The 26,153-nt window shown below is 43.6% G+C and overlaps 1 protein-coding gene across 5 annotated transcripts in view; it reads right to left on the reverse strand.

Moving 5' to 3' along the window:
* LOC119895627 (arrestin red cell) overlaps positions 1-26,153 on the reverse strand; it is a 42,824-nt gene that overhangs the window by 8,896 nt on the left and 7,775 nt on the right. For 2 of the 5 annotated variants that reach the window (XM_038708872.1, XM_038708871.1), the window contains exons 2-14: positions 20,691-20,721; positions 19,182-19,242; positions 18,754-18,798; positions 17,274-17,371; positions 14,065-14,163; positions 11,988-12,047; positions 10,575-10,642; positions 9,414-9,549; positions 5,366-5,450; positions 5,188-5,260; positions 3,207-3,344; positions 3,037-3,120; positions 450-473 (exon numbers count right to left, since the gene is read on the reverse strand). In XM_038708872.1, the coding sequence (XP_038564800.1) occupies positions 450-473; positions 3,037-3,120; positions 3,207-3,344; positions 5,188-5,260; positions 5,366-5,450; positions 9,414-9,549; positions 10,575-10,642; positions 11,988-12,047; positions 14,065-14,163; positions 17,274-17,371; positions 18,754-18,798; positions 19,182-19,242; positions 20,691-20,721 (1,002 nt within the window). Of the gene's footprint in view, positions 1-449; positions 557-3,036; positions 3,121-3,206; positions 3,345-5,187; positions 5,261-5,365; positions 5,451-9,413; positions 9,550-10,574; positions 10,643-11,987; positions 12,048-14,064; positions 14,164-17,273; positions 17,372-18,753; positions 18,799-19,181; positions 19,243-20,690; positions 20,722-26,153 lie in introns of those variants that run through there. The other 3 variants (XM_038708875.1, XM_038708874.1, XM_038708876.1) reach the window with 2 other exon arrangements.

A 26,153-nucleotide genomic window follows, 5' to 3' on the forward strand; every position in this document is an offset into this window, starting at 1 on the left:
TGCTGCATTATATTTAATTATACTTTCATATTTTGGATTGTCACCTGCCACCTGAATTTTGTTTCCCTTTTATATAAAAACAGACATTTCCACCTTAAATGAGTGCAGAAAATTTCTCCAGAATGCAGGAAATTAAGTGTTTAATACCCCTTCATATATTTCAGCTTTGATTATTTCTTCACATCAGTGTTAACATATCTTCTCGTCGACCCTAATCTGAGCCCTGATGTCCCTCCACCACTTCAACACAAAGCCCTTGTTTATAGCCGGTTCAGGGCTCAGAGGTTTAAACACATCGAAACGTCCACTCTAATCACGTTCTCCTCCAATTTAAAGCCATTTATCTGCTGTTGAAACATGGTTTAAATCATTAAACAGGGCCGGTTTGATTAAATCAGGCTGTTTTCATGCTTCATGTGTGCCGCCGGCTTCAGATCAGACACATTTACCTCATCAACATGCCTCGCAGCAGCCTGCAGGGGGGGGGGGGGGCACAGAAAGCCAAAAACACAAGAGGGGAGATGAAATGAAAAGCAGGCGTCAACAGGTTCACAGCCTACAGAGGGAGCAAGCACAGTGAGGAGCAACTACAGCAACGAGCAGACGGATCTGCCGTTAACGGACACTACAGGAAGTTAGAGGACGAAACAGGATGTTGAGGCTGAGCTGCACCAACACTGATGGTCGGATCAGGATTTAGTTTGAGCTCGAAAGCAAATTTAAAAAGAAACCAAATGTTTATGCAACTTTTATTTTCAGTTTTGATCAATCTGCTGGTTATTTTCCTAAAGTTTGTAAATAAAATGTGAAAATTCAGTTCAAACTCAGTTTAGCATCCCGCATGAGCAGCAGATGTTTCTGCAGTTCTGACTTCAGATAAACTGCAGATTCATTTTTTATCCCTCGATCAAACTGAGGCCTTTTCCTCTCGGGACTGATGTGAGACCAAACTCCAGCTCTTTGTGTTTCTGTGCATTTTCTCTTAATTTAAAGTGATTAAATCTGGTTTGAAGCGTCGTTTAGAGTCTACTGACACTTTGTGATCAGTGTAACTTCATCAAACTGCTGTTGTAGATAATCAAACTTCCTTAACCTCCTAACATTCCTGTAGCATTCATGCTAAACGCCTCTTCAAGGCAGATCCAAAGTAAACTGAATGTGGTTCTTGAACCATCTGGAGTCTCTGCCTGGTTTCAGGCGTCTCTGAAAGAGACACTCTGGAGAGTCAGAATCACTGTAGGAGCTACTGGAACTGATTAATAGAAGTTTAAACACACTAAAATTAATATATATTTTACGTTAACGCTTGAAAATGTTTGCTAACAAATGCAGCTACAGCTGGAAACACTGTAGGCCGCAGCAGAAAGCCTCACCTAGAACAAGTTTACATTTCAGACCAACACCATGAAAAATGTTTCCCACAGGTTTTTTTGAGCGTCTGTCTCAGCGTTTTTTTCCCTAAATCAGCCCCGCCCCCTGGCGGCAGGCGGCTGCGTCGCTCCGTATCAGCCGGCAGCTCCACGCAGACGTGTTTCTGCTGGTAGATCATGAACTTCCTACTTAAAGCTGGATGTCGTTATTTTCAGAATTTTATTGGCTACAGGAAGCGCCCGTCATCGGCACAGTTGCTTGCAATTGGTTACATTCGGCTCGGGCCTTCCTCACAGCGCGGGCTCTCATTGGCTGTTGAAGGCTGTGAAAGGGACACGTGAGCTCCTATTGGGTCGGATTTGGTGTCAGTCGAAAGGTCAGAGTTCAGCGGCTAATCTGAATACAAGCTATCGTAGTTGTTTACATTCAAATCGGCGTTATTACGGTTATAATGACGTACGAACTGCGTCTGCCGGTGAGTCCCTGTGGATTTGCTGATGGAATCATGTGTTCTGGACTAAATGTTTTTACTGCATTGGATCGTCTGGACCTTTGACAGCGTTTCTGTTGGAATATAAATCGATCGGTGGATTAAGTTAGTGTGAGGCTTTATAGGGGAGTCGCGTCACTTTTGATCGTACCGGCTGGTCTGACAGAGGCGCTAATTGGACCCGCTGTGGTGATCGTATCTTGAAATGGTTTGCGTTGGTCCAATCAGGAGGATTTTAGCTTTCAAACGGTGGATCATACGAGTATGAAGTTAACATAGAAGCTGTGTGCACAGACCGAAAGCTGCCGCCAGGACCTGACGGCCCGCGGGCGGGACGGTGGAATGTTAAGAGGTTAGTCTAAGTCTAAAAACAAAGACAACTGAAAGTCTATAATTCCACGACGACTGGGCAAACAGCTGATGAAGACTGAGATTAGCGAAAGCTCCGGGAGCCACTAGGTGGACTTTGTGAGACTGTTCTTTAAAATGCTCAAAGAGATGAATCACAGCTGAGTGTTTAAGTTCTGTTGTGTCAGAAGAAAAAACTATTTAAGGGTTTAAAGTCACAAAGTTTCAGCTCTAAATGAACAAATCCTGATTTAAAATATCCCGATTAAATAATCTTGTAAAAGATTCTTCTCTATTCTTCTATTATAACTTGCATCTGTTTATTTCATATTTATATATTTCTACGTTTACTTACGTCTATGTTTATATTTATGTGTTTATGTTTGTAGCAACTCATCAACAAAGCAAATTCCTCGTATGTGTAAAACACTACTTGGCAATAAAGCTCCTTCTGAAACAAATCCTCCTCAAATGAATCCTGATTAAACTAATCCTGTTTGCAGCATAACCAAAAGATAAATCACGACAATCTTTTTCCCCAGTAATGTGAAGCAAGGACCGAGGATCGTCACAGGAAGCGGTTAAACTTTCTGTAACCTCAGATTTCAAGATGACCCATCAAAAACATATTTTACAGGACGAAAGAAACTGATGGATTTCGGTCTAAAAACCAGGAGATAAGTATAAGTAACACAGAATTAGGACTTCCAGCGTCTTTAAAGCTCGCGTGGGCGCAGCTCAGCCACAAATGTTTAAAATCGACAAAACAGCGAGGCTGAGAGGACAGGAAGTGATGTCACCAGTGTGTGTGTGTGTGTGTCTCGTACCCTCCACGTGAAACCACCAGCTTGACTTTGACTCTGTAGGACACCAGGATCCCCAGAACCTCCTTGTTGGTGACGTCCTTCACACTGAAACACACAACAGAGCGCCGTGGTCACGTGACTGCACCCGCACACCTGTGTATGACACACCTGTGTGTGTGTGTGTGTGTTACATGGTGGAGGAGGCCAGGTTGGTGTCTTCATGTTTGAGCTTGCCGTCCAGAGCGAGTCCTCTCTTCTCTCTGTTCTTGTCGAGCGTCGGGGTCAGAGTGTACACCTTACAGAAGGTGGAGCTGGACGACACCTGGTCACTGGGGAGACGACATGCCGCTGTCAATCAAACTGTTCAGGTAAACCCCGCCCACTCGGTTTGACTCTGGGTTTTTACGTTTAAACCACATCAAACTAGTTTGACCCCGCTAAAGTAAACTTAAGTAGCCAGCTATTTAAAAACAGTTTGTTTGGTTTCAACACGTTTAAAACTGACTGAAACCAGATTAAATCCAGTTTAACTTTAGTTTCCATTTACAATAGGTTTAAACCAGTTTGAACCCACTTATCAGTTTACCTCTCTTATAGTTTAAAACAGCAATTTCAACTAGTTTAAACCCACTTGGACCAATTTGTCTCCAATTTAAAGCCATTTTTCTCTTGTTAAAACTAATTTTAAAAACACTTTAAACCAGTTTATCATTTCCAAGAAAAGCTCTGGCTGTTTTCTTCCCCTTTTAACATGGTTCTAATTAATTTAAACTAGTTTATATCCACTTTAATTTAGTTAATCTTTTGTTTAAACCATTGGTTGGCGACGGCCGTCACAGTGGCAACGTCCACCTTTCTGTAAACAGTCTGTGGACACGCAGCCGTACCGATAAATTATTGTGAATTATTTAAATTCAAATTTTAAAAGCGTTTCTATTTTAACCGCTCTCTGGTTTAGCGGCCCTGGAAACTCACTTGCACGTGTTAGGGTTAGTTCACCTCAGGTGATGCTACTCAGCCAATCAAATCTGTGCAATCAGATGAGCAGTGCGAGTGAGGTACACACGAGTGAGACACGAGACGACAGCTACGTCCTTTTAGGCAAGTCTTGCCACTCGGCCGCCATCTTGGCAGCTAAACCAGGCTCCTATCTGAATGAATGTGCAGAGAGCTGCACTTTCACCGGGACATAGAAACTACATGAACAGAATCAGCACGAAAATCTGATAGAAATCGCGAGTTTGACAACTTTGCCCCAGAATAAGGTTTAAAAAACGTTTTTTCCCGACCGGTTTTACTTGCATGCGCAGTAGAAGTAAAACAGACGCTTACATCAGTTGAACCACAGGATTGGCTGAAATGTGTTTCCCACTTGGCTGTTAAAAGCAGGCGTATGGTTTTCTAACGGGAGGGACGTGATAACCGCCATCTTTGCCCATACAGTTGTATTGAGGATGTGACTGAGGAAAATGACTGACGAGGGTCAGAGAAAAATCGCTGCAACACTTCATTGAAAATTGAAATTCTTCAACTCGAGAGTAAAATTCACGAAACGCAGATTCACGATAGGTGAATCAGAGCTTTGGACTAACAAACACCTGCAGTCAGACCGGATTCTGCTCTGATCAAGGAGCCGTTTGACGGCCAGAGAAGCTCAGAGTTAACTTCTTTTAATAAGTTAACTTTTTACTTGTAATTTTTGGGATTAAAACATGGGATTTATCTTCACTTGCGTTTCTCAGCAGCGAGCTATCGTGCGTTTCCGACTTCCACTGTTGTTCCCGTCGCTGCCAGAGCTCGGGGACTACTTCATATCTATGCAGAGCGACACAACAGGAGGCTGCTGGGAGAAGTTCTGAAAATGTGCCTTACTTGATTCCAGCTGTCGTTGTACAAAAAACGAAAAACAAACATTTTAAAAGTTGTTTGCTTGTCATCTTGCAGACAGACCTGACGAAGCGTGGCTTAATATTTTTAACAAATCAGCATCATGTCGTCTTTATTTCGGCATCAGTTTGATCCCTTTATTGCAACTAAATCACAGCAAAATGTTTATTTTGGGTTCATGCAGCTGTAGTAATGGAAGGTTGTGTTTATTCGTGAGAAACGCGACGGGAAATTAAAATTTGAGTTCGGTGTGAAACCGGCATAAAACATGAAACTGGGACTTACTCTGCCTCCTGCTGGGCCACTGGACATTTATACTGGGCAGTACTGAACAGGCAGATGTCTGCATACTGACGCACTGCGGAGACAGACAGCAAAAAGGTAAAAACATCAGGTCAGGTTTTAATCCAAACGTGACTCAAACTTCTAAAAACATCAGCAGGAGGAGCAGAGACAGACGTACCGGAGATCTTGACTCTCTTGACGGTCTTGGTGGAGTTGTTGGTGACGTGAACGTTGACGCTGATGGGCTCTCCGTGGTAATACAGCTACACACAATGCACCATGGGAAATAAAGATACAGTTAATTTAAAAACTACATGATGTGAACCGTCTGTGACAAACATGAAGAGGCAGGACCGAGCGGGTAAGTACACAAGTATTAACAGCTGTGTAGTAAAACGTTTCCTGTGACTGATCTCTGATTCTGACATTATTAGACTTTATATAGATGTTGTGTTTGCTCCTGTTGTCTTCCACGCAATAATTCTTAGTAAATCACCCGTAACAGGTACTAAAAGTTACACGTGCAATATTTTAGCATGTAACACACGTTAGCACTCTACCGTATTTTTCAGACTACAAGGCGCACTTAAAAGCCTTTATTTTTTTCAAAAAACGACAGTGCGCCTTATAATCCGGAGCGCCCTATATATGGACTAGTTGTGCTTAATGACCGCGAAGCGATTTTGTGTGGTACACGGCGCTCGTAGTCATGAGCGTCGCGGAGTAATACATACAGTAGGCCTACTGTGCTTCACCATAATATTACAGTGGGACCCCAAAATGGCACCATCAAGAGACATGCTTACAACGCAGCCTTTAAACTCAAGGCTATCACTCACGCAGAAGAACACGGGAATAGAGCAGCAGCGAGAGAATTCAACATTAATGAATCAATGGTACGGAAGTGGAGGAAGCAAGAAGATGACCTGCGCCAAGTAAAGAAGACCACGCAGAGTTTCCGCGGGAACAACACGAGATGGCCAATGGATCGTGGACGCCTGGGCCAAGGAATCAGTCTCAACTGTGGTCCGAGCTTTCACGAAGGCCGGAATCATCACTGAACTGCCAGCTAACAGCAACGACACTGACTCGGATAATGACGAGAGGGATCCGGGCATGCTGGACGCCTTGATCGCCCAACTGTTTAACTCGGACACTGAAGATGAAGAATTTGAGGGGTTTGTGGACGAGGAATGAGCTGAAAGAGTGTAGTGTGTTGTATTTTACGTGTTATAACTGAACAATTTTGAGAGTTATTGTGATACGCTAACGTTTGATTTGAACACATCCCTGTATCTGCATGAACTGGTGACAGTAAATTGTCCGTACGTGTGAATGGTTGTTCGTCTCTATGTGCTCTGTGGTGAACTGGTGACGTGTTCACGGTGTACCTGCACCTGTTTTTTAATAAAGTTTGACTGACTTATCTCACTGTTTTGTTTCTCTTAATGCGCCTAATAGTCCGGTGCGCTTTATATATGAAAAAAGTTTGAAAATAGACCATTCATTGACAGTGCGCCTTATAATCCAGCTATAGTGCGGAAAACACGGTATATTCGGGATGTAGTAAATCCGGCCCTTAGTTTAGTCCAGTGGTTCCCAACCCAGGGGTCGGGCCCCTTCAAAAGGCCCCCCAGATAAATCTCAGGGGTCGTGAGAGGATTAATGGGAGAAAACACAAATCTGTTTTCAGATTCTGGATCGTTGATTATTTGAAACATGTGAGAAGTTCATGTTTTCATACCTTCGGTTTGGTTTCACACTGCAGTTATACGAGTGCACTAAAAAGACTTGCCTCCCGCCATCGTCTATGTGGGCTGCGTCTCCCTTTATTTCACACTGGTCAGTTTGTAAACCCACGTGCGTCCGACATCAGCGCGTTTTCAGTTCTGCAGGGAGCTTTGACGACAACGAAATGGATCCAAACCTGCTTCAATCAGTAAACTGCTGAGCTGAAACAACCGCGTCTCAACAGAACACTAAATAAATAAAAGTGATAAAAAGACTTGAGCTTCTGGAGATTGATTAATTGTATCCTTCACTGTTGTTGTTGACGAACTTTGCATCAATCTGCTCAAAACAAGCTGGCTTCAAGCACTTTGTTTTCAAGTGTTGTTTACCTTTGACTACCAGCGATTTTTAACATCCTTGATCTTAAGAGAGATTTTTAGAATTTGCGGTTGTGGTTATCAGTGTTTGTTCTATTGTTCATTAATTTATGAGCTCAAGTTCAACTGAACAGAAATCAGTCAGTGGTTTTAAAATTACTCAGATTTTTATCTGTGTCTCAGAAACTTGTGCATTGCAATGTAAACGTATGGAACGGACTTTATGACAGTTTGTTACTTCAGCCTTACATGATACTGAAGACAAATTTCCCTCAGGGGTAAATAAAGCTGATCTTGAATAAAACTAGAGTTGAGATGAACAGACGCACGTTATTATTACTACCTGCAGCACCAACTCTACTCGAGGCCAGTTCCAAAGACGAGCTGTCACGAGAGATTTATAATTGTGTCCTTGTTTCAGCGCTTTTGTTTGTTTCTGGTTTACACAGGAACCACCAAACTTCCTGTAACCGGTCTGACAGTCCAAACCATCCGCTAAAAAACATCCATTTGGTTTCACACCTGCAAGTTCAGTTCGAGCTAAAGGAGGTAGGTGTGAACTCCCCCCTTGTTTTATTTAAAAGCGTTTTTCATGTAAAATCTTAATTTGAAAAGTAAACTGAGGGATCCGTCAGATTAAAGGAGTGCAGTTAAAATACATTTACCTTAATGTAGTACCTCAAAAGTCTACTGCAGTATAGTACTCGATTTAAATGCACACACAGTCTGCAGCTGTGCACGTTAGTGGTGCTACAAACCAGCCCGGAACCTGCCCACAGAGCCAAAACCACTAGGGACCGGTTTGCTGACTATGATGTTACTGCTGGATTTAGGGCTGCAGCTAACGATGGTTTTAGTACTCGAAGCTTCTACAGATTTTTCAACGTTTAAGACGTGCTTTTGCTCGGCGTCGGCGCCCCCTGGGATCAGCTGTGCACGTTGATAGGTGTTCCTTTCAGAAATTCATCGTGTGTCATAAAGTGGTGAGACGCAAACTTCTGAAGAGACGACAGTCACGAGTATGAAACGAGTCGGTCTGTTTAAACAAGTCACTAAGAAGCTGCACGTCCAGCCGATCAAAGCAGCTGCACCTGAAGCAGCCGGAGGCTCCGTCAGGAAAATCAGCTGATCGCTGCAGCGCCACGAAAGCTTTAACTGATGTGACGGAACGGACGGAACAGAGACGTGTTAAATGATGCCAGACGATGAAACCAAGAGAAAGCCGAGCTCGTGCTGATAAACAGTGACGAAGGTGTCTGAGACGCAGTCGAAGGTGAGCGGCTGTTAAAATCAGCGTGGACTGAGCTTGTGGCTGCACCATAAACTGTATTTAACTGCTCTTCCCTTTCTTTCTGTTTGTTGTTCGGCTGCAAGACAAACAGTCATTTTGTGCCGCGATCTGGTTACAAAACGTATCGAGTGACGTTCTGGTTTGACTGGAGACGTTTCGGTTCTACTCGATACCATAAAGGTACCGAGTTGCGATACCCGTCCCTAACTGTGACGTTAGAACCCAAACTCACGGAGAACAAACGCGCATTTTCAGCTGAGGTCTGCGGCTTACTTTGGCTTCAACTCAACAATCAGTCATGATTTCAGTTAAACGCTAAAGGTGCTGTTAGCTTGTCTGTGGTCCGCTGGCAGAACACCGGCCGCTTCCTGATCAGGCGCCGTTTTACGGTGGACGGACGGTAACGTTACAGAGTTGTTGTTTTCTTTAGCTTGAAATAATCCCAGACTTTGGACACTTTCTTCTTCGTCGCTCACCGTTTCTTCTCTCTTCCTCCACTTTGCAAACAGCGCCATCATAATCACGTCGTGTTTTAGTAATCGAATTAATCGGTGAATCGTTTCAGCCGTAGCTCGACTGGCTGAAGACCTCCCAGTGCTACAGGCGGACCTCCTCCATGCCACGGCGCACTGATCCAGTAGTGCATTAATTAACCTTATTCACAACTTTTCAACTTCATTTCTTTATTTTCCATTCTTGATTCTAATATTTTGAGATATGGATTTTTGATGTCAGTCTGCAGCCGTGCACTTCTGCGGTGTTACAAACCAGCTGGGCAGCTGATCACAGGGCGAAGACCGACACCAGGAAAGGGTGTGTTCGTGTACCTCCTTGTCCAGAGAGGCCTCCAGGTGTAGAGATCTGTCAGACATCAGGAAGCTGCGTGTCGTCTCCACCATCGGCTGAGGACCGGGCTTCTCTGGAGCGTACTGAACCTTCCTGATCACCAGACGCACAGAGTTCCTGCAAACAGACATACACCTGTCCAACGCTGGCCCAACATCATTTCCTCGCTCGCCGCCATCTTAAACTACGCTGATGTTAAAGTGGTTGAAAGTTTTCTTCACTGAAGATTAAGGAAAGCAACCACCTTATTACACACTAAGTTTATTCAACTATTTATTTTAGTTTTTGCTTAATGATGCCGTTTTGACCAACAACAGTGCATTAATGATTATTGACAAATATCTGACATTTACGTCTCCTCCACTCTGCAGGGCGAGAGCCTGCAGCACTTAAAAATCAGTGTTCAACGTGTGTCAGCGTCATCAAGGTAACGTGATAAAATGGCAAAGGGCTGTCCCGTTCCTGTTTACAGCATTTTGAGCCCTTCCAGCCTCTTAAACTCAATCACTTTCTAAGAGACGTCAGTAAAGTCCGTGAGGGTTCAGGGCTCAGGGGGGACATTGAGATTGGGCCTATCTCTACTTCAGGGATGGGATTTAACACCCGCCACCTGCCAAATGTGGGTGGATCTTCTGTTTGGCGGCCAAACGTTGGAATCCTACCCGCCACCTTGGCAAATTGGTCATTTTTATTTGACGTAATTAGCGCCAGACTGTTTCTCAATCTGCGTTCTTGTTACGAACCACAAAAAGTAATTTATGGGCAGTGAGTTAAAGCAGACCTGTTATGCTTTTCCATATTTTATGACTTATCTACAATGGTATAATGTTGGATGTTATACATGGCCAAAAAATGAGTTTTAAGTCTTTAAATCGACATCCAGTTATATGAAATTTAAAATTTTTGCCCATATCTCTCAGCCCTAATGGAACATTAAAAAAAAAACACTCTAGAACCTTAAAGAAATTCAATTTATTGTCATGTATGATGAAGAAAATCAGAGGCAGGTAAGTTTGGGCTTTAAGGTTCGGTGAACGGCACAAAGTCTCGTGGCGCTGCAGAGAGCTGTTCACGGTGCTCGACCCTCGGTAGATCAGCTCTGAACCCTCAGAAACCTTACAAACCTGCAGGTGTGAACTCACCTCTTGTGAATCTTCTCTTCTATCGACTTGGCACAGAAAGCTCTGATCTCAAAGTCAACGCCGCAGGCCTGCAGAGAGAGAAGAGACACGTTCATTCAGCACAGAAAGCAGCTGCTGACAGGTCATTCTTATACCTGCTCAGGTGTCGTGACATTGGCTGGTTTGCGCAAGTTCAAATTTTTCAACTTTGGCGAGAAATTCGCTTGACGCGATGTTTTGAAAGCCAGTCAGCGGTGAGATTGTCCAAACGTCACCGGCGGCTTTGGAGCGTTGTTTGGAGAGGACCTGGCGAGCGTTGCAATGACAAACTCGCGCGAGTTCAGCGTGGCGAATAATAACTTCGCTCTCAGTGTGAACGCAGCGAGAGTCACTCGCTTCCGACTCATGGGACCTGGTCAACGGCGAGAGACAACTTATTTTTTGATCCTGTTTCGACTGAGCCCTGAATTACACACGTGATGTTTGTCAATTTAAAAGATAATTTTATCCGTCAAGAAAGTTAACGTTTGTCCTAAAACACTAAAGCAGGTAACGTAGCTATGTTCCACGCTGAAATACATCTCACCTGATGTGTTTAATCCAACGGCTCACATCATCCTCTCATGTAAGTTCTTTGACGTTAGCTGCAGTAGCGTTAGCTGCAGTAGCGTTAGCTGCAGTAATGTTAGTGTTAGCAGCAGTAACGTTAGCAGCAGTAACGTTAGCAGCAGTAGCGTTAGCGTTAGCTGAAGTAGCGTTAGCTGCAGTAGCGTTAGCGTTAGCTGCAGTAGCGTTAGCTGCAGTAGCGTTAGCTGCAGTAGCGTTAGCGTTAGCTGCAGTAGCGTTAGCTGCAGTAGCGTTAGCGTTAGCTGCAGTAGCGTTAGCGTTAGCTGCAGTAGCGTTAGCTGCAGTAGCATTAGCGTTAGCTGCAGTAGCATTAGCGTTAGCTGCAGTAACGTTAGCTGCAGTAACGTTAGCGTTAGCTGCAGCGACTTTTGGGTTTGTGGTCTTTGTAATTATGTATTTTCACAGTCGTATACTTCAACAGTTTTACATCAAACTCCGACTTTCTTGACTTCTAAATGCTCATTTTAAATTGACCATCGTCATGTGTGTAGTTGAGACATTCAGCTGTTGACTACCGTTCATATTTTTCCTGAAGTAAGGCTGAGGCCCTCTATAGATTAGGATTATTTACCAGGAGTTTGGAAACTGCAACAGCACAGATAGACGCACATTAAAATCCCAACTGAGGCTGTCTTGACCACAGTGACCCAATCATGCCACAGCCTGTCTGAGAGACTTTTATCCTTTATTGATCCTTTTAACCCATCCCAAGACAGGTCGTTTTATCTCGATTATCTTGCTTTTATAATCATAATGGAAAACAAAAATTCAATTAATCGTCCAGCCCTAGATTACATGTGAACTTACCTTCCCGGTGTCCTCTGGGCCGGGCTGTAAAGTGACTGAACAGGGGAGGTTCTGAGGAATCTGAATCAGCAGAGAAGAAAAACACTTTGTTAACGCCACAGAGTTCATGAACATTTCCCCTTAATTCACATTTCAATGCCACGTACTCTGAACGCCAAGGGGCGATACTCGCACACAAAGCTCCTCACAGAGCGCCGACCTTTACCCCAAAACTCCCAGCAGCCACCAGTCCAAACCACACGAATATTAAAGCAGAACTCTGCAAACTCTGATAAAAGACGGCGGAGCGTCTGGTGTGATCTAAACTACTTGATGCTCTTCTCAACCTTTGGATCGGACTTTGTGAATGGGATTCAACTAGAGAACGAGGCCAGAGGAAGCAGATTTATCAGCGACCAGCGGAGGCTCAGCGATGCTCTTCCTCTTGAGCTGCTGCAGATCCAGACGGACTGAAACCTGCAGCTGCGAGGTCGAGCTGATGGTGTTAATCGATCACTGTGATCGGCAGCACACAGGACTCCAGCTTACAGCAGACCGACTTGGAGTTTTAGACGTTGTTCTTCTTGCAGCTTCACCGTGAAGCTTTCTTTATAAAGTCCTCCTCCGTGCTCCGAACAGCTCTTTTAGCTTAGCATCAGTCCGGGGGGGGGCAAAAGCCTTTAATCTTAAAGGGAAGAAACTCTGGAGGAGTTAGTCAGAAAAACAACTCTGAGCACGAGGAAGCGTTGTGAAGACAAACTCATCACACACCAGTTTACAGTCAAATACTTCCAGGAACTAAAAGTCCCTTTCTGTAAATTCCTGTTGCTGACATGCACGAGGAAACACAGCTGTGTGTGGCTGAAAGGAGACATTCAGAGCAAAAGGAGACAATCTGCTGAGTGTTTGATGCTTATTTCATTTAATAACGCTCTCCGACCAAACACTTCCAGGAACTACAGAACCAGAGGAACGTTTGTGAGCACTCCCTGTCTGCGTTGAAGAACTCAGGTAAATTAATCTAACCAGTGTCAGAACGGTCCACCCCAAGGTTTAGGGACGCTTTGGGGGGGCGAGGAACTCAATGCGTTTCCACCGGAGGGACCAGGGTCTACATTTAGCTCTAGGGTCCCCAAAGAGTCCCTGCTCGGGGGGGGGGGGGGGGGGGGGGGGGGGGGCTTGCCTTGCAGTGAACTTCTGAATGTGCGAGTAGAGGCTACTGGCTTTAACTGGAGGATGGCGGCTGTTTTTCTACGACTGCTCTTCTTTTCCGCCGTTGTTTGCAAACCAATAAATCACAACCAGCAGTCAGAGAGCCGCACGAGTCTCGCCGACGTCGCCTGAGATCGAACGTCGGTATTAAATGTGTTGCTGGGAAACAGCAGCCGGCGTGCAGCGGTGTGTTTACAGCGAACAGCTGATGGAGTTCAGCTAAATACTGGGTCCTGAGTGGTTGTTTGAAGTGTTCATCAGTCAGGAGGTTTTAATAAAGCACGTTAAACGACGCTCAGGCGACACAGACGTGACGCTGCAGCTGACCTGCTGCTCCTGTCGGCTGGAAATGTTTTAATAACCTTCCAAACTGTCGCCATTTTATTTTTGTGTTTCTTTCTCTGAGCTGGAGTTATTTTTAGAACTTGATGGTTTTATCCAGTTTGTTATTTAATCTGTAACAATCTTTATCGTGCGTCTCTTCATTTTACTCCCACAAAAAGCTGCTTTAATGGTCAAACACAGCCTGTAGTTTTTCTTTATATTCAGTCAAATCCGATGTTCATTTATAAATGTTGCTCATGGATCGTGGTTACAAGTAATGATGCCTGTGCGTCGCTGTGACGGCGTGCAGGCCTACAGCCTACGCCAGCTGGTTAATCTGCCTGAACTTCGCAGGTCTTTAGACCGCGGTGGAAACGCACACAACAGAGGCCTGAAGGAACCTTTTAGTTCCTCGGAAATAGACCTGGGGACGGAAAAGTCCCGGGTACTTTTGGTGGCAGCTTAGCGGTAGACCCTGGTTCCTGTGGTGGTGAATGCAGGTGAAGTTCCTGAGCTCGTCCGACCCTGTGGAGAGAAGGCAGGCGTGTTCGCAGGGACTCACAGTGAAGTAGAAGGGATGCGCATGCTGGCCGAGTTTCTTCAGCAGCCTCTCCTGCAGCCGGCTGTTGGGTTTCCGCTCCTCAGGCACCGGAGGGAAGGCCTGAGAGGGGAGGACACGTTAACTTCACAGTTCTCAGATATATACACACACTCACAGTAGTAAGTAGAGTGTTAATTAATTATGTATCAGGATAATGAACTGATGAAGCAGTCTAAAGTGAAAGTACTCAGTGACAGATGGCTACCATCAGGTTATTATTCCTCCTCATTAACATAAAGCAGGATGTTGCTGCTGCAGCTCATTCTGTCCAGTTTCAGGCTGCAACTGATGATTCTTTTCATTCTGGATCAACCTGCTGATTATTTCCTCCATCACTGTTTGGTTTGTAAAGATTCTGCCGTCACAGTTACCCAGAGCCCAAAGTGACGCCCTCACAGCGCTCGTTAGGTCCAAATAACGCTCAGAAGCTCAACGTTATTAACAAATTAACAAACACAGATATTTAGGAGCTGGGTGATTCATCGACGCAGCCGATTACGAATATACGCCGATTCACATAAGAACCCGGTGTGAGCAGGGACAACACCTCGCCTCCCACCGTCTAAAGATGGGGAGTATTTTAGAGAGCGACCCATCAACCTGCTGCTCTGTGAGTGGAAATGGCTTCAAAGATAATTATCGCAATATAATTTTCCTTAATAACTTTAATTCATTTGAATTACAAATTAAATTTAATTTGTCTATTAAAATATAAATTTTTTTGAGGAAAAAGGGACTGAAAACTTATTTATTGAAAAAGATTTTGTCACAATAGTTCTGATTTGTTAAGTTCTCCACTGTTTGGCATCAAGTGTTCTGTCACATTCTGAGCGTGAAGAAACGTTTAACCACATAAATTTACATTCAGGAGCACAAACCAGCCTTAAAACTTGAAAGAAATAATGATTTGACACGTATCACGATAATTAGCAATATCAAATGACATGAAATGTTTTTATCGTGATAACATTTTTGGCCCAAAAATGAAATTATAATCTGAATTATCTAAACATTTCTGCTGTTACGCCAACGTAACGTTACACCGTACAATCGAACGTTTCATGTTTTCTTAGTTACTTTAAAACTGAGAAATTAACGAGAGACGGCGCCGACTGTCTTGACTCGCCGTTTCTCTGCTCCTGTTTTTGTCCCGTCGTCATTGTTTGTGCCATCTGTTCTGCTTCTGGTGGCGTCTCTGCTCGTTAAGAACACTAAATCATCACTGGTTTGTGAGCGTCTTTTGTGAGGCTTTGACTCGTGGAGGGTGGACATGGTGCAAATCCTTCCCTCTTCCTGGTTCTGGTACCAGAGGAACGTCGGCGTGCTCGCGGTTAAGTTAAATGCGTGGCAGAGAAGGACTTACATGGACCCGACTGTTGGCCTACTTGCTATAACGATCTGTGGATAACCTGCATGCATTACGTCGCCGCTCGATGAAGGAATAAAGGTAACTTTTGGATGTCCAGTTATTGTCTAACGAGACATTTTTTAAATTCCCAGCTCTAGATTTTACGTTCAGACAGAGACGCGGATGCGTGAGCGTGATGATTCGCCACTGATGGGACTTTGTCAGCTTTTTCAGCACTCTGAGACTTTCTGGAAGAGGAGGGAGGGTTGTCTCACTTTTTAAAGGACATTTTTAAATGCAAACAGAATTTAAACTGTGATCCTTATTCTAGTTTTGAATCGCAGCTTTTTCCTATAAATAAACCTTCTGTGGTTTCGATCGCTGCCATGATGACTTTATTTCTGACTTTACGGACTTTTTAGCTAGTTATTTATTTAGCCGTATGAGAGGATTTTAATTGTTGGTGATTTTAATATCCGTATTTGTTGTGATGATAAGCTATTGGTTAAAGACTTCTTAAATGTCACTGAGTCTTTAAGTTTCACACAATGTGTGTGTGAACCTACACACCAGCGTGGACATACATTAGATCTAGTTTTAAGCTCTGGTTTGTCTGTGTCGGTTAATAATATCAGTGCTTTACCAATTTCAGATCACTGGCTGATATTATTTGACATGTCAGTCCCTAATTCATTTAGTACGGGGAAAACGGTGCAGAAGACAAGGTTATCTCGATATATCAGCCTTAATCTGAAACTCCCAGATGTGATGGATCCAGTTTTTACTGTGGACTGTCTCGCAGACAGCCGACAGAGTGGCTGGCTCCAGCTAAGACACGGAAGTTACCGCAGCTAAATGATGACAGTCTGACCACCTATCAGTCTAGGATGGCTGCTGCAGCTCGTATCCGACACTGCTGATGGACTTGCAGTGTCAGCAGCCACTAAGTAGTACCAATTTGTCAGCACATGATTTTATGATGTATTTTTATGAGGGAGTTGAGGACGTCCGAACTATGATACCCCAGTCAGATGTTGGGGGATTAGACTGCGCTGTCACACGACCATTTTCTACAGGGCCACTCCGAGTTTGAGCCGATTTCTTTAGCCGAGTTAACTAAAACTGTTGCGACTGCAAGAGGAACTGCTTGCTCTCTGGATCCCTGCCTGCCCGGGTTGTTAAAGAACTACGGCCAACACTAGGATTGTATGTTTTAGCTGTTTTAAACCTTTCGCTCTCCACAGGAGATTTTCCGGCTTGCTTCAAATCTGCAGTGGTTGAACCGTTGCTGAAGAAACCAAATCTGGATAGAAACTCGCTGGAAAATCTTAGACCTGTTCCTGATTTGGCCTTCTTATCTGAAGTCTTTGAGAAAATGGTCTCAAATCAGCTTTTAAAATATCCGTGTTTTAATAAATTATTATTATTTTGCTTTTAAAATGATTAATTCTGATTATTATTATTATAATAATTTGTCTCGTCACCGATACTGCACAATAATATAGTCACTGTCGCCGTCTGGTCTTCGTCAGAGGAACAAAGGTCGTTGACGAATATATTTCCTTTAGTTTCGTCTGACGAAACCAACACTAGTCTCTCGTCCGGCGATGCTCTGTGCGTAGATAAAAGTTCATTGAAAATTAATTACTAGGCGCGTCAATCGCCCCTCGCCTGAAAAGGCGTTTCAGTATTTGTAGTGCAGTAAAAAGTACAAGACTTCCCTGTGCGATGCAGGGCAGTAGAAAGTGGTGATACTGCAGACATGTACCTCAAACGTGTACTTACAGCAAGTGTACTTTCCCCTGAGGTGTGGAGGTCTTACCTGGAAGGTGGAGATGTACAGATCCTTCCTGAAAGACAGACCCAGCACGTCCAGGTCCTCGCGGCCATAACGAAACGCACAGGTCAGCGTGACGAAGACTGCAGGGAGGAAGGTACAAGCAGAATGAGTGGCTCGGAAATCTAAAATGTCTCCTGGGTCTTTGCGTTTCTATCAAATTATTTTAAAATAATAATAAGAATTTATCTAACAGTCTAAACAAAGTCATGACACCATGAATGGAAAGATATGTAATCTTTTAGGTGGTTTGTTTGGTGGGAAAAAAATACATCTCTTAGATAAAAATACACATCCTGTGTTTATTTCACTCTGTATCAAACCTGAACCACAGCCTGAGCTGAGGAGGTGTCGGGCTTCCTGCACATATTTAGTCTCTTCTGCTCTGTGTTGTTCATTAACCCTGGTCCTGACTCGGCCGAGCGCTCGTCCTTCTACCGATAACACCTCTTCGTGCATCTAAAGCAACGCGTTGACCTTATTTCTGACTAAGTGTGATTCCAGTTAGACCTCAGGTTAAAGTTCAACTTTTTGTGTGTCCGTGTGACTAACTGAGACAACAGTATTGGTTGTGGACACTGAGGACGGCAGCAGCGAAACAGAGCTGCAACCTCCGCCAAAGTGCGTCCAATGAAGAGCTTGTTTTTGCCGCCGACAGGCTCAGATTGTTTTTACAAGTGTCTGACAGCATGATGGGAAGGATCCCTACAGAGAGAGGCCTTTGTTTAAAGAGTAAGATCATTTTGGTTTCACCAGAAACAGTTGCTTTATCGCTCTCATCAAAACCACCAGACTCCACTGATAAAAACATTTGTCATTTTACGTCACAGAATACTGGAGTTGCTGGTCTACCGCTGCCTCAGTCGGATGGTTAGTTCCTGTTAATGTGTGACTTTGTTGTTTTTGTGCAATTTAAAAGGGTTAAAAACACCAAAGTCACACAGTAACACCAACAAACCCGATCAAGGCAGCTGTAACACACAGAGGTAAAACTGTTGTTTTGATCAATGGAGTCTGGCGGCTTTGACGAAAGCAATATAGCGACTGTTTCTGGTGAAACCAAAAGGATCTTACTCTTTAAACAAAGGCCTCTCTCTGTAGGGATCCTTCCCATCATGCTGTCAGACACTTGTAAAAACAATCTGAGCCTGTCGGCGGCAAAACGACTGCAGCGCGTGAGCTCAATACTGGACCAATTACAGAAGACATTGACCCAATCAGTCACAAAAACATTGAGAAACTGAACATACAACTGAAGTTACCCTTTGAGGCCAACGTCTTCAGTCAGGGAGTCTTGTTTTAAACTGCTGAGTCAGCTCGTGTTACTTTACGTCACCGAGTCAGAAAGAGACTAAAGAGACGATCTAAGAGAACCCGGGTCCATCGATGACGTCAAACCGGCTATCGGCGAGTCGCCTGTTTAAAAGAACTTTGACGTAGAGAGTTCAGGAGGAAGCTTGCCTACCTTTCCTGTCCTTCAGGTACTCGGGGTCGACGAGGATCACTCCATCTGTCAGCGGCAAGGAAGAGAAAACGCCGTGTCATCACAAAGTTCACTCGCCTTCTTTCTGCTGCGTTTTAAAAAGGGCAGATGCTCCAGCCACAAACCCCGCAGGCTGCCGTTCACCTGCTCAGGTCTGCCGACACACCTGGAAATCCCCGTTTCAGCAGACGCCTCACACGGTAACTCGTTCATAAAGTCTGACCGTAGCTCCAACTTAAATCCTCACATTGCTGCAGAAATTAGCTAAATAACTAAATGAGTTTAAGTCATCGTTTATAAATACACAAGGTTTGATGAGATTTATAAACTTTCGTACTTCCATAACTTTTCCAGGACTTTCATAACTTTGGGAAATATTAATATACAGACCTCCAGATGTGCTGACTCACCTACTGGGTCCACGTGGTCCAGGTGATCCACAAAGTCTCGCTTTCCCAGGTAAACCGTGACCTGCACAGACCAATCACAGCGTCAGCCGTTTGACTTACTTACAGTATTTATTTCTCTTCAGTCAACGTTCCTACTGATTAATAAAAGTATGTGAGCTTCAGACGACGACGCCCGACTTATTTCAGCACCTTCCCCCAAACTTGATACAAAAATTTGTCCTTCAAATGAGTATTTGTACACATCAGAGGTAAACATTGTACTTTTTTAACTTCACTTCTTTTACTCCTTTTTATTTCCTTATTTCCATATATATATATATATAAATATTTAAATTAGGGCGGATTATCTCAGAGATTCAGACCAAAGCAGCACGACACAACATTTATTCTTTGTAAACAAACATACTTTCTTCCTGTACCTACAACCTACATAACTGTCTGCTTTGTTGTGTAAAGGGAAACTTCACCTGCTGCAGAATAAGTTTTAGTTGGTACCTTATTACTAATCTCATCTCTGAAATTTACAATTTTCCTCCGTTTTACTGACATAAAAACTTTGTCTTTTTACCTTCTTTGATTATTCTGCAGCAGTGGAAGTAAATTATTCATACAGTAAACACCTTAGAACAGCCTGTTAATACACCTCAGCAGCTTTATTTGGACTATATTATATTTAATATATAATATTAATGAAGGCAGACAGAGCAGCCGGTCAGCGGTTGATCCTACAGTAAAATAATGAACAAATCACTTAATTTAATTGTTAATTTTAGCTCTGAAAATCTCTGTTTTGGTGACGGAGACACTGTTTTTAACTTTACTTTTGTACCATTTATAGTTTTTCACTGGACTTGAAGTACTTCGATTTACAGAAGAGCTACAAACACGGAGCTGGATCTAAAACCTTTGACCGGTAATGTAAGTTATATATTTAAATTTGTTTGTTTTTATTAACTAACAGTCCCAAAACTCGTTCTGTTTACTACAAGAGGAATCAAAGCTGAAACACTTTAAGAAGACGGAACCAGAGAGTTTTGCGCATTTGTTTTGAGAAGTGATGAATAATTATTAAAATAGTTTCAGGTTTTACTTTTCTGTTGAGCAAATAACGAGATACTTGACTAATAAAGCTGTAGTATTAACTTATTTCATTTTAAAGTGTGAGGATCACAAACACGGGCCTGTGGTTCATTTTTCAAGTTCATTTTCGTTAAATCATTCTACTGTAATTTAAAAAAAAAAAAACCCACTCAATTCCATTTTTTATTTTATATTTGAAAACGTCTGTTTTGGTAATCGCTGTTTTTGTGTTGTAAAACTTCTGACTGGTATTTCTGAGCCGTACAGCATTTATTTAATATTGGCATAAATAACATTCCATAGATAGTAAAGCACCTTTCTCTGTTAGTACTTCATTGTGTTTTGTTTTTAAGTAAACAGTCTGTCGTCCCTCCTGCTCTTTATATTTCCTAAAACACTGTTGCAGAACACACAAACCGGCTGACTCACCTTACAGTTGGGGCTCGACTTCTTGAAAACTCTGAGAGGTTTGGAAAGAGGAAGAAGAGGGACGACAGAGGAAGAAGAGGGACGACAGAGGAAGAAAAACAAAGACACTCATGTCAGTCATCTTGTTTATTAACACGTCAACAAAATACTCGTGAAGATGTTTCAGACGTTTGTGAGCTGAGGAGTGAAAATGCCAAAGAAGAGGTCCAGAAGTGAGAATCTTTTGTTGAAATCATCCGGGGAAATGTGTCACTGTTTATTTCGACACAGCAGGAAGCTGCGGGGGGGGGGAAGTGGTTTTAGAGAGAAACTCGGCCTGTATGTATATACATGCACCTGGGGTATTATGGGATGTCACCACAGAGGTTTAATGGGGTTAGAGTGGAGCTGAAAACATTATTATCTGGTTTAAAACTCAAAAGTTCACCAAAAAAACTTTAAGTAAACGCCTATAAATATGTTTAATAGTTCGTATCTTGCTGCGTGGTAGAGGACTGGGCGAAGCTGCGAACTGGTGTTGCGTCCCTGCGGCGCCAAAATGACAAGTTTAATAACTTCCTGTTAATGAAATGTTCCACTGTGGTTTGTGTGTGTGTTGAAGGCTGTTGTCTATTTACATTTTCAAACTCGCAAACATCCAGTAAGTAATAGACATAAAACGTTATACGTCTACTGCACCACATCAACTACTACACTTTAATTATTAAGAAACATAAACAATTAGAAGAGTTCATTAAATGGTTTGTTATAAATTAAACTACGCAACAGTTTGCACAACATTATATTTGACAAATATAATCCGCATCAGTTCAGGATGAGCAACATCCTGCTTTAAAGGCAAGTTTTCTGTTTTCAAGCTAACAGAAAACAGCACCACGGCTCCAGCATCTGAGCAGAGAGCGTGCAGTCTTTGCACCGACATCCGAGTAACACAGCTGATCCCGGCGGGCGCCAAGCGAAAGGAGCTCCTATCCGACTACTCGAATCGAAGGAATAATCTGTAGAAAACCAGACTACTAAAATAATCTTCTTCCGCCACTAAGAGCTTGTGTTTGCCGCCGACAGGCTGAGATTGTTTTCACGAGTGTCTGACAGCATGATGGGAAGGATCCCTACAGAGAGAGAGCTTTTTAAAAAAGGGTAAGATCCATTTTGTTTCACCAGAAACAGTCACTATATCGCTCTCGTCAAAGCCGCCAGACTCCGTTGATAAAAACAGTTATTTAAAAATAAAAGTAGAAGAAACATTTTCTCACAGACTTCTATACAATAATCAGATTTAATTCAGAACTGGGGTTACATCTAGGTAACCCAACGGACCAATCACAGCTGTTGTTTCCTTGTAGTTATTCTGTAGCTGTCACAGCCCTGACGGTCTATCGCACGCCATGGTCTTCGTCCTCTAGCGGCGGCTCCGGCAGGATTACGTGCGGCGCTTCCACGTACATTTTAAACTCTTCAGACTTAATAACCCCGATCGCAGCTCAGATCCTAACGCGCAGGATCGCGCCGGAACGTCTGAACTGAAGCAGCTTCATCAGAGCGCAAACACGCCCGGGCCGTCGAGGTTCTCAGCCTTTGGTGTGAAATGGTCACATCCTTAAACAGCAGCCACCCCACACAAACAGGAAGTTACAAACGCAGCGGTTCTTCCTCCTCCTCGCGTCTCTGGTTTGAAGCCGAGGCGTTCGGGAGGAACTCAAACATCTGAGCTCTGCTGGAACGAACCAGAGCTGGAAACGTTGGCCGCTTTCACTGTTTACAGCCTGTAAACTGTTTACAGCAGCAGCTCCAGCTGATGACTGCTTCCTGGCAGAGCCCTCTGCACGCCACGGTTATATTTAGATGACTTCAAAGCACAAATTAAAACTGATTTACAGGTTTTTGTGGCTCCGGTTTGGGCCCTAAAAGGCATGTGATAGCTGTTTTCAGATTCACAACATGCAAACTCATCTTCAGAGGGATGTCGCTTCAGGTTTGGTTCAAACTGTAAGAAACGTCCCCCACAGCCTCCGATGTTGACAAATGTCTTCTTCTATCCAGAACCCAAAGAGATTCAGCCCACTGAGACAGAAACCCAAAGAATTTACTTTTGTTCAATCAGTTATTTTACCCGATTTCATACGTCAGCGGCTCAATTTAGCCAAAACTGCCATCATATGTTTGTTTAAATGCACTGCTTCTCTCGTCTCTCACAGCCAAACAATATCGTGAAGTAGCAAAGGATCATGGGAGCTGTTGTCTACGCCACTGACTTCATCGACCCGTCTCCAAAACAAACCGAGCAGGAAATTAAAACGGGTAGAAACGCTGAATAAAGCAGGTTCACGTTAAAAATCAGCGTTTCTCCAATGCGGTTTGGCAGCACAGAGCGGCGGCGAGGCGAGCTTGCTGCAAAAGTTTACTGAGCTTTTTTTCCTCTGATAACTCAGGATCCAGACGTTCTACAAAAATATTTCTGTTTCAGTTTTGCATTGCCATTGTTGTGTCAGTTTAGCCATGCAAATATCAGCTTTACATTTCACCCACAGGATGCAAACAAGCAAAGGAAGAACCTGAGCTGCAGGTCTGTAGTTTCCCACGTTTGGCAACAGGACATCTCGACCTGCTTGCACTTGTCTAAAGATCACGTCCTCATTCAGCAATAATGAGAAACATGAAGGCAGGGTGTGAACTCCACTTCCTGCTGAGGTGATAAAGGCTCATCAGCAAACAGCCTGAGGACCTGCGGGACTGCAGGTGCAGCTTCACCGCCTGCTAACTTCTTTATATTCTACGTATATACGTTCGATGAAAACACAGACGGTCACCAGCGTAGCAGCAGAAGTGCAACCTGTGGGGGAAAGTTTTAATCAGATCTGACCAGGTGACCAGTGACGGTGCAGCTTCGTCTCCGTCCCTCATCGAGCGGCGGGACTTGCCTATATGAAGACTTTGGGAGAAGGTGCCCAGATATAACAAGATGTCAGGTCAGTAGAAAAATGACAAAAGATACGTTTGAGGTTGACATTGAAGCCCAAAACAGATTCTGTTTCTATGAAATAAAATAAATAAACTTAATTTCTCTAGTTGGAAGTTAAAATCTCCAGCTGGGCGTAAACTAGAAGAGACCGGCTGTTTTTAATCTCTGCACAAGCAGCAGCACAGGAACCAGCCGCCGGCTTCTGATCCACGCTCCTCGCCGCCGGCGTGGTGTGGAAACAAAGGGAGTAAAGCTCTGCAGGAAAACAGCCGGCTGCACGCAGACACGCTTTAACGCTGATCCACCTGCAGCTGGGACGCCAGCTCAGACAAAACCCCCTGCGGCAGCAGACTGCGTCACCTGAACGTGACGTGATGCTGCGACTTCATGCCTGGACAAGAAGTGAGAGCTCAGTGCCTGCTGGGAATTACTGTTTATACCCTGCTCTGTGTTTGTGAGAGAGAGAGACAGAGTGGCGAGTTGTTTTTCTGCAAATTAAATCTTTATTTACTCATCCATCCATCCCTTAATTCTTCAGATGATCTGAATAGTTCAGCTTTGGGAATATGGCACAAAGCGGACGCTCTACTGTCCCGCCGTTACTACAGACACCAACTCGCCGCAGACACTGGCCTGTCCCGCCTTTATTATTAAATGACTTTTTTCTGGATCACCTTCAGGGCTGTTTTACAAAAAGCTGAGGTCAGCTGCACCTTTTAGCTCTTTAAGAGCAAACCGAGGTGCAAATCTTCAGTCAGGAGGTAGAAACTCAAAGTAAAGATGGATGGAAAGATTAAATGTTCTGGAAGTTGCTCAGAGACACTTCAGCAGGACCAGCTTGGCGCTGATTTCGGGGCGTTTCAACACCAAAGCTAGGAAACATAGCTACTCATTAGCCAGAGTGAACTTCAAACTCTGAACAGCGACCCAGAGAAACGCAAACGGGCACTTCCTCTGCAGCGCTCAGCTTCACAGAGGGTCAGTGAACATGTCTGATGCACCTTCTGTTAAATCTAAACGCAACAGATGTAGAAAAATTATGGAAACTACATCCCAAAAAAAAGAAGTTAAACCAGAGCAACCCCGGCCGGAAAATTCCATTTCCTCAGAGCCAGGTGGGCCTTATTTTGGTAGTTTAGCCCATCCTTCCTGTCCGGCCCCGTGACATTTAAACACACCAGCTAATGTTTAAAGACACACCAGGAACAGGTCTGTGACAATATGAACCTGCTGCAGAAAAACACGGTGGATCAAAGGCCAGACAGAAAGATGATCCAGACGATAAGATTACAGCAGAGTCATTTAAAGGACTTTAACTACAGGCCCGAGTTTGTAGTTACACCATTTAAATTAAATATGTTTGTACTAGAGCTTCAACAGATAGTCAATTATCTGATCAGTTGCTCATCAGAAAATTAACCTGCAACTATTTTAACAATTAGAAATGCCCCCCCCCCCCCAAAAAAAACAAGAAAACAGAACATCTTTTGAGTTTTGGGTTTATATATATAAAAATATAGTACAAGGTGTTAATGTAGAAATGTGTTATCGCTTCATTTTCTACACCTGCTGCTGACAAACCTGAAGTTGTTACTCATTACTTGAAATTTACATCATTTTTGTGCTGAAACAATTCATTGATTAATTCAATTACTAAAATGCATCCATGTAACTTTACACCACAGTGTTCCACACGGACATTATTATTAGTCACACATCGCTTACGCTGTGAACACAACGTGATTATGATGCCGCTGTTTGCAAAGTGGAGGGAGAGAGTATGTATATATCTGTAACGTTGTTCTTCCATTCCATATTTATATGTTTCTACATTTATTTATGTCGACAGCATGTTTGTCTGCGTGTAGCACCGCAGCAAATTCCTCGTATGTGTAAAACACTACTTGGCAGTAAAGCTCTGATTCTGAGAGAAAACAGCGAGAGACGAAGAAGAAAGTGTCCAAAGTCTGGGATTATTTCAAGATAAAGAAAACAACAACAACTCTAACATTACCGTCCGTCCACTGTAAAACTTTTGTCGCCTCGGCAACAGCACGACGACGCCTGATCAGAAAGCAGCCGGTGTTCTGCCAGCGGACCACAGACAAGCTAACAGCAACTTTAGCATTTAGCTGAAATCATGATTGATTGTTCAGTTGAAGCCAAAGTAAGCCGCAGTCCTCAGCTGAAAATGCGCGTTTGTGGTTTTGGTCCGTGAGCTGTGACCTCACAGTCTAGAGTTAACTGGGTGTCGGGGATCTGCAGCTCTCTCTGGAGCTCAGACGATCCCTGCTACCCGCGTGTGCTGATCCGTCCTTTCAACCATATTGTCTTTATGTTTCGTGTGTAGGTTCACGTCATTTCCCGCCGCCGCCAAGCAAAAGTACTTCTTAAACGGCGCGCAGATGAATCGTTGAAATAATCTATAGAAGCTTCGAATACTAAAATCATCGTTAGGCTAATCACGATTATAGTGACCAAAATCATCACGGTATTGTAAA

Source organism: Micropterus salmoides, unplaced genomic scaffold, assembly GCF_014851395.1.
Source record: "Micropterus salmoides isolate LMB-PRFRI ecotype aquatic unplaced genomic scaffold, ASM1485139v1 Ms_hic_scaffold_9, whole genome shotgun sequence".
Taxonomy (NCBI): Eukaryota; Metazoa; Chordata; class Actinopteri; order Centrarchiformes; family Centrarchidae; genus Micropterus; species Micropterus salmoides.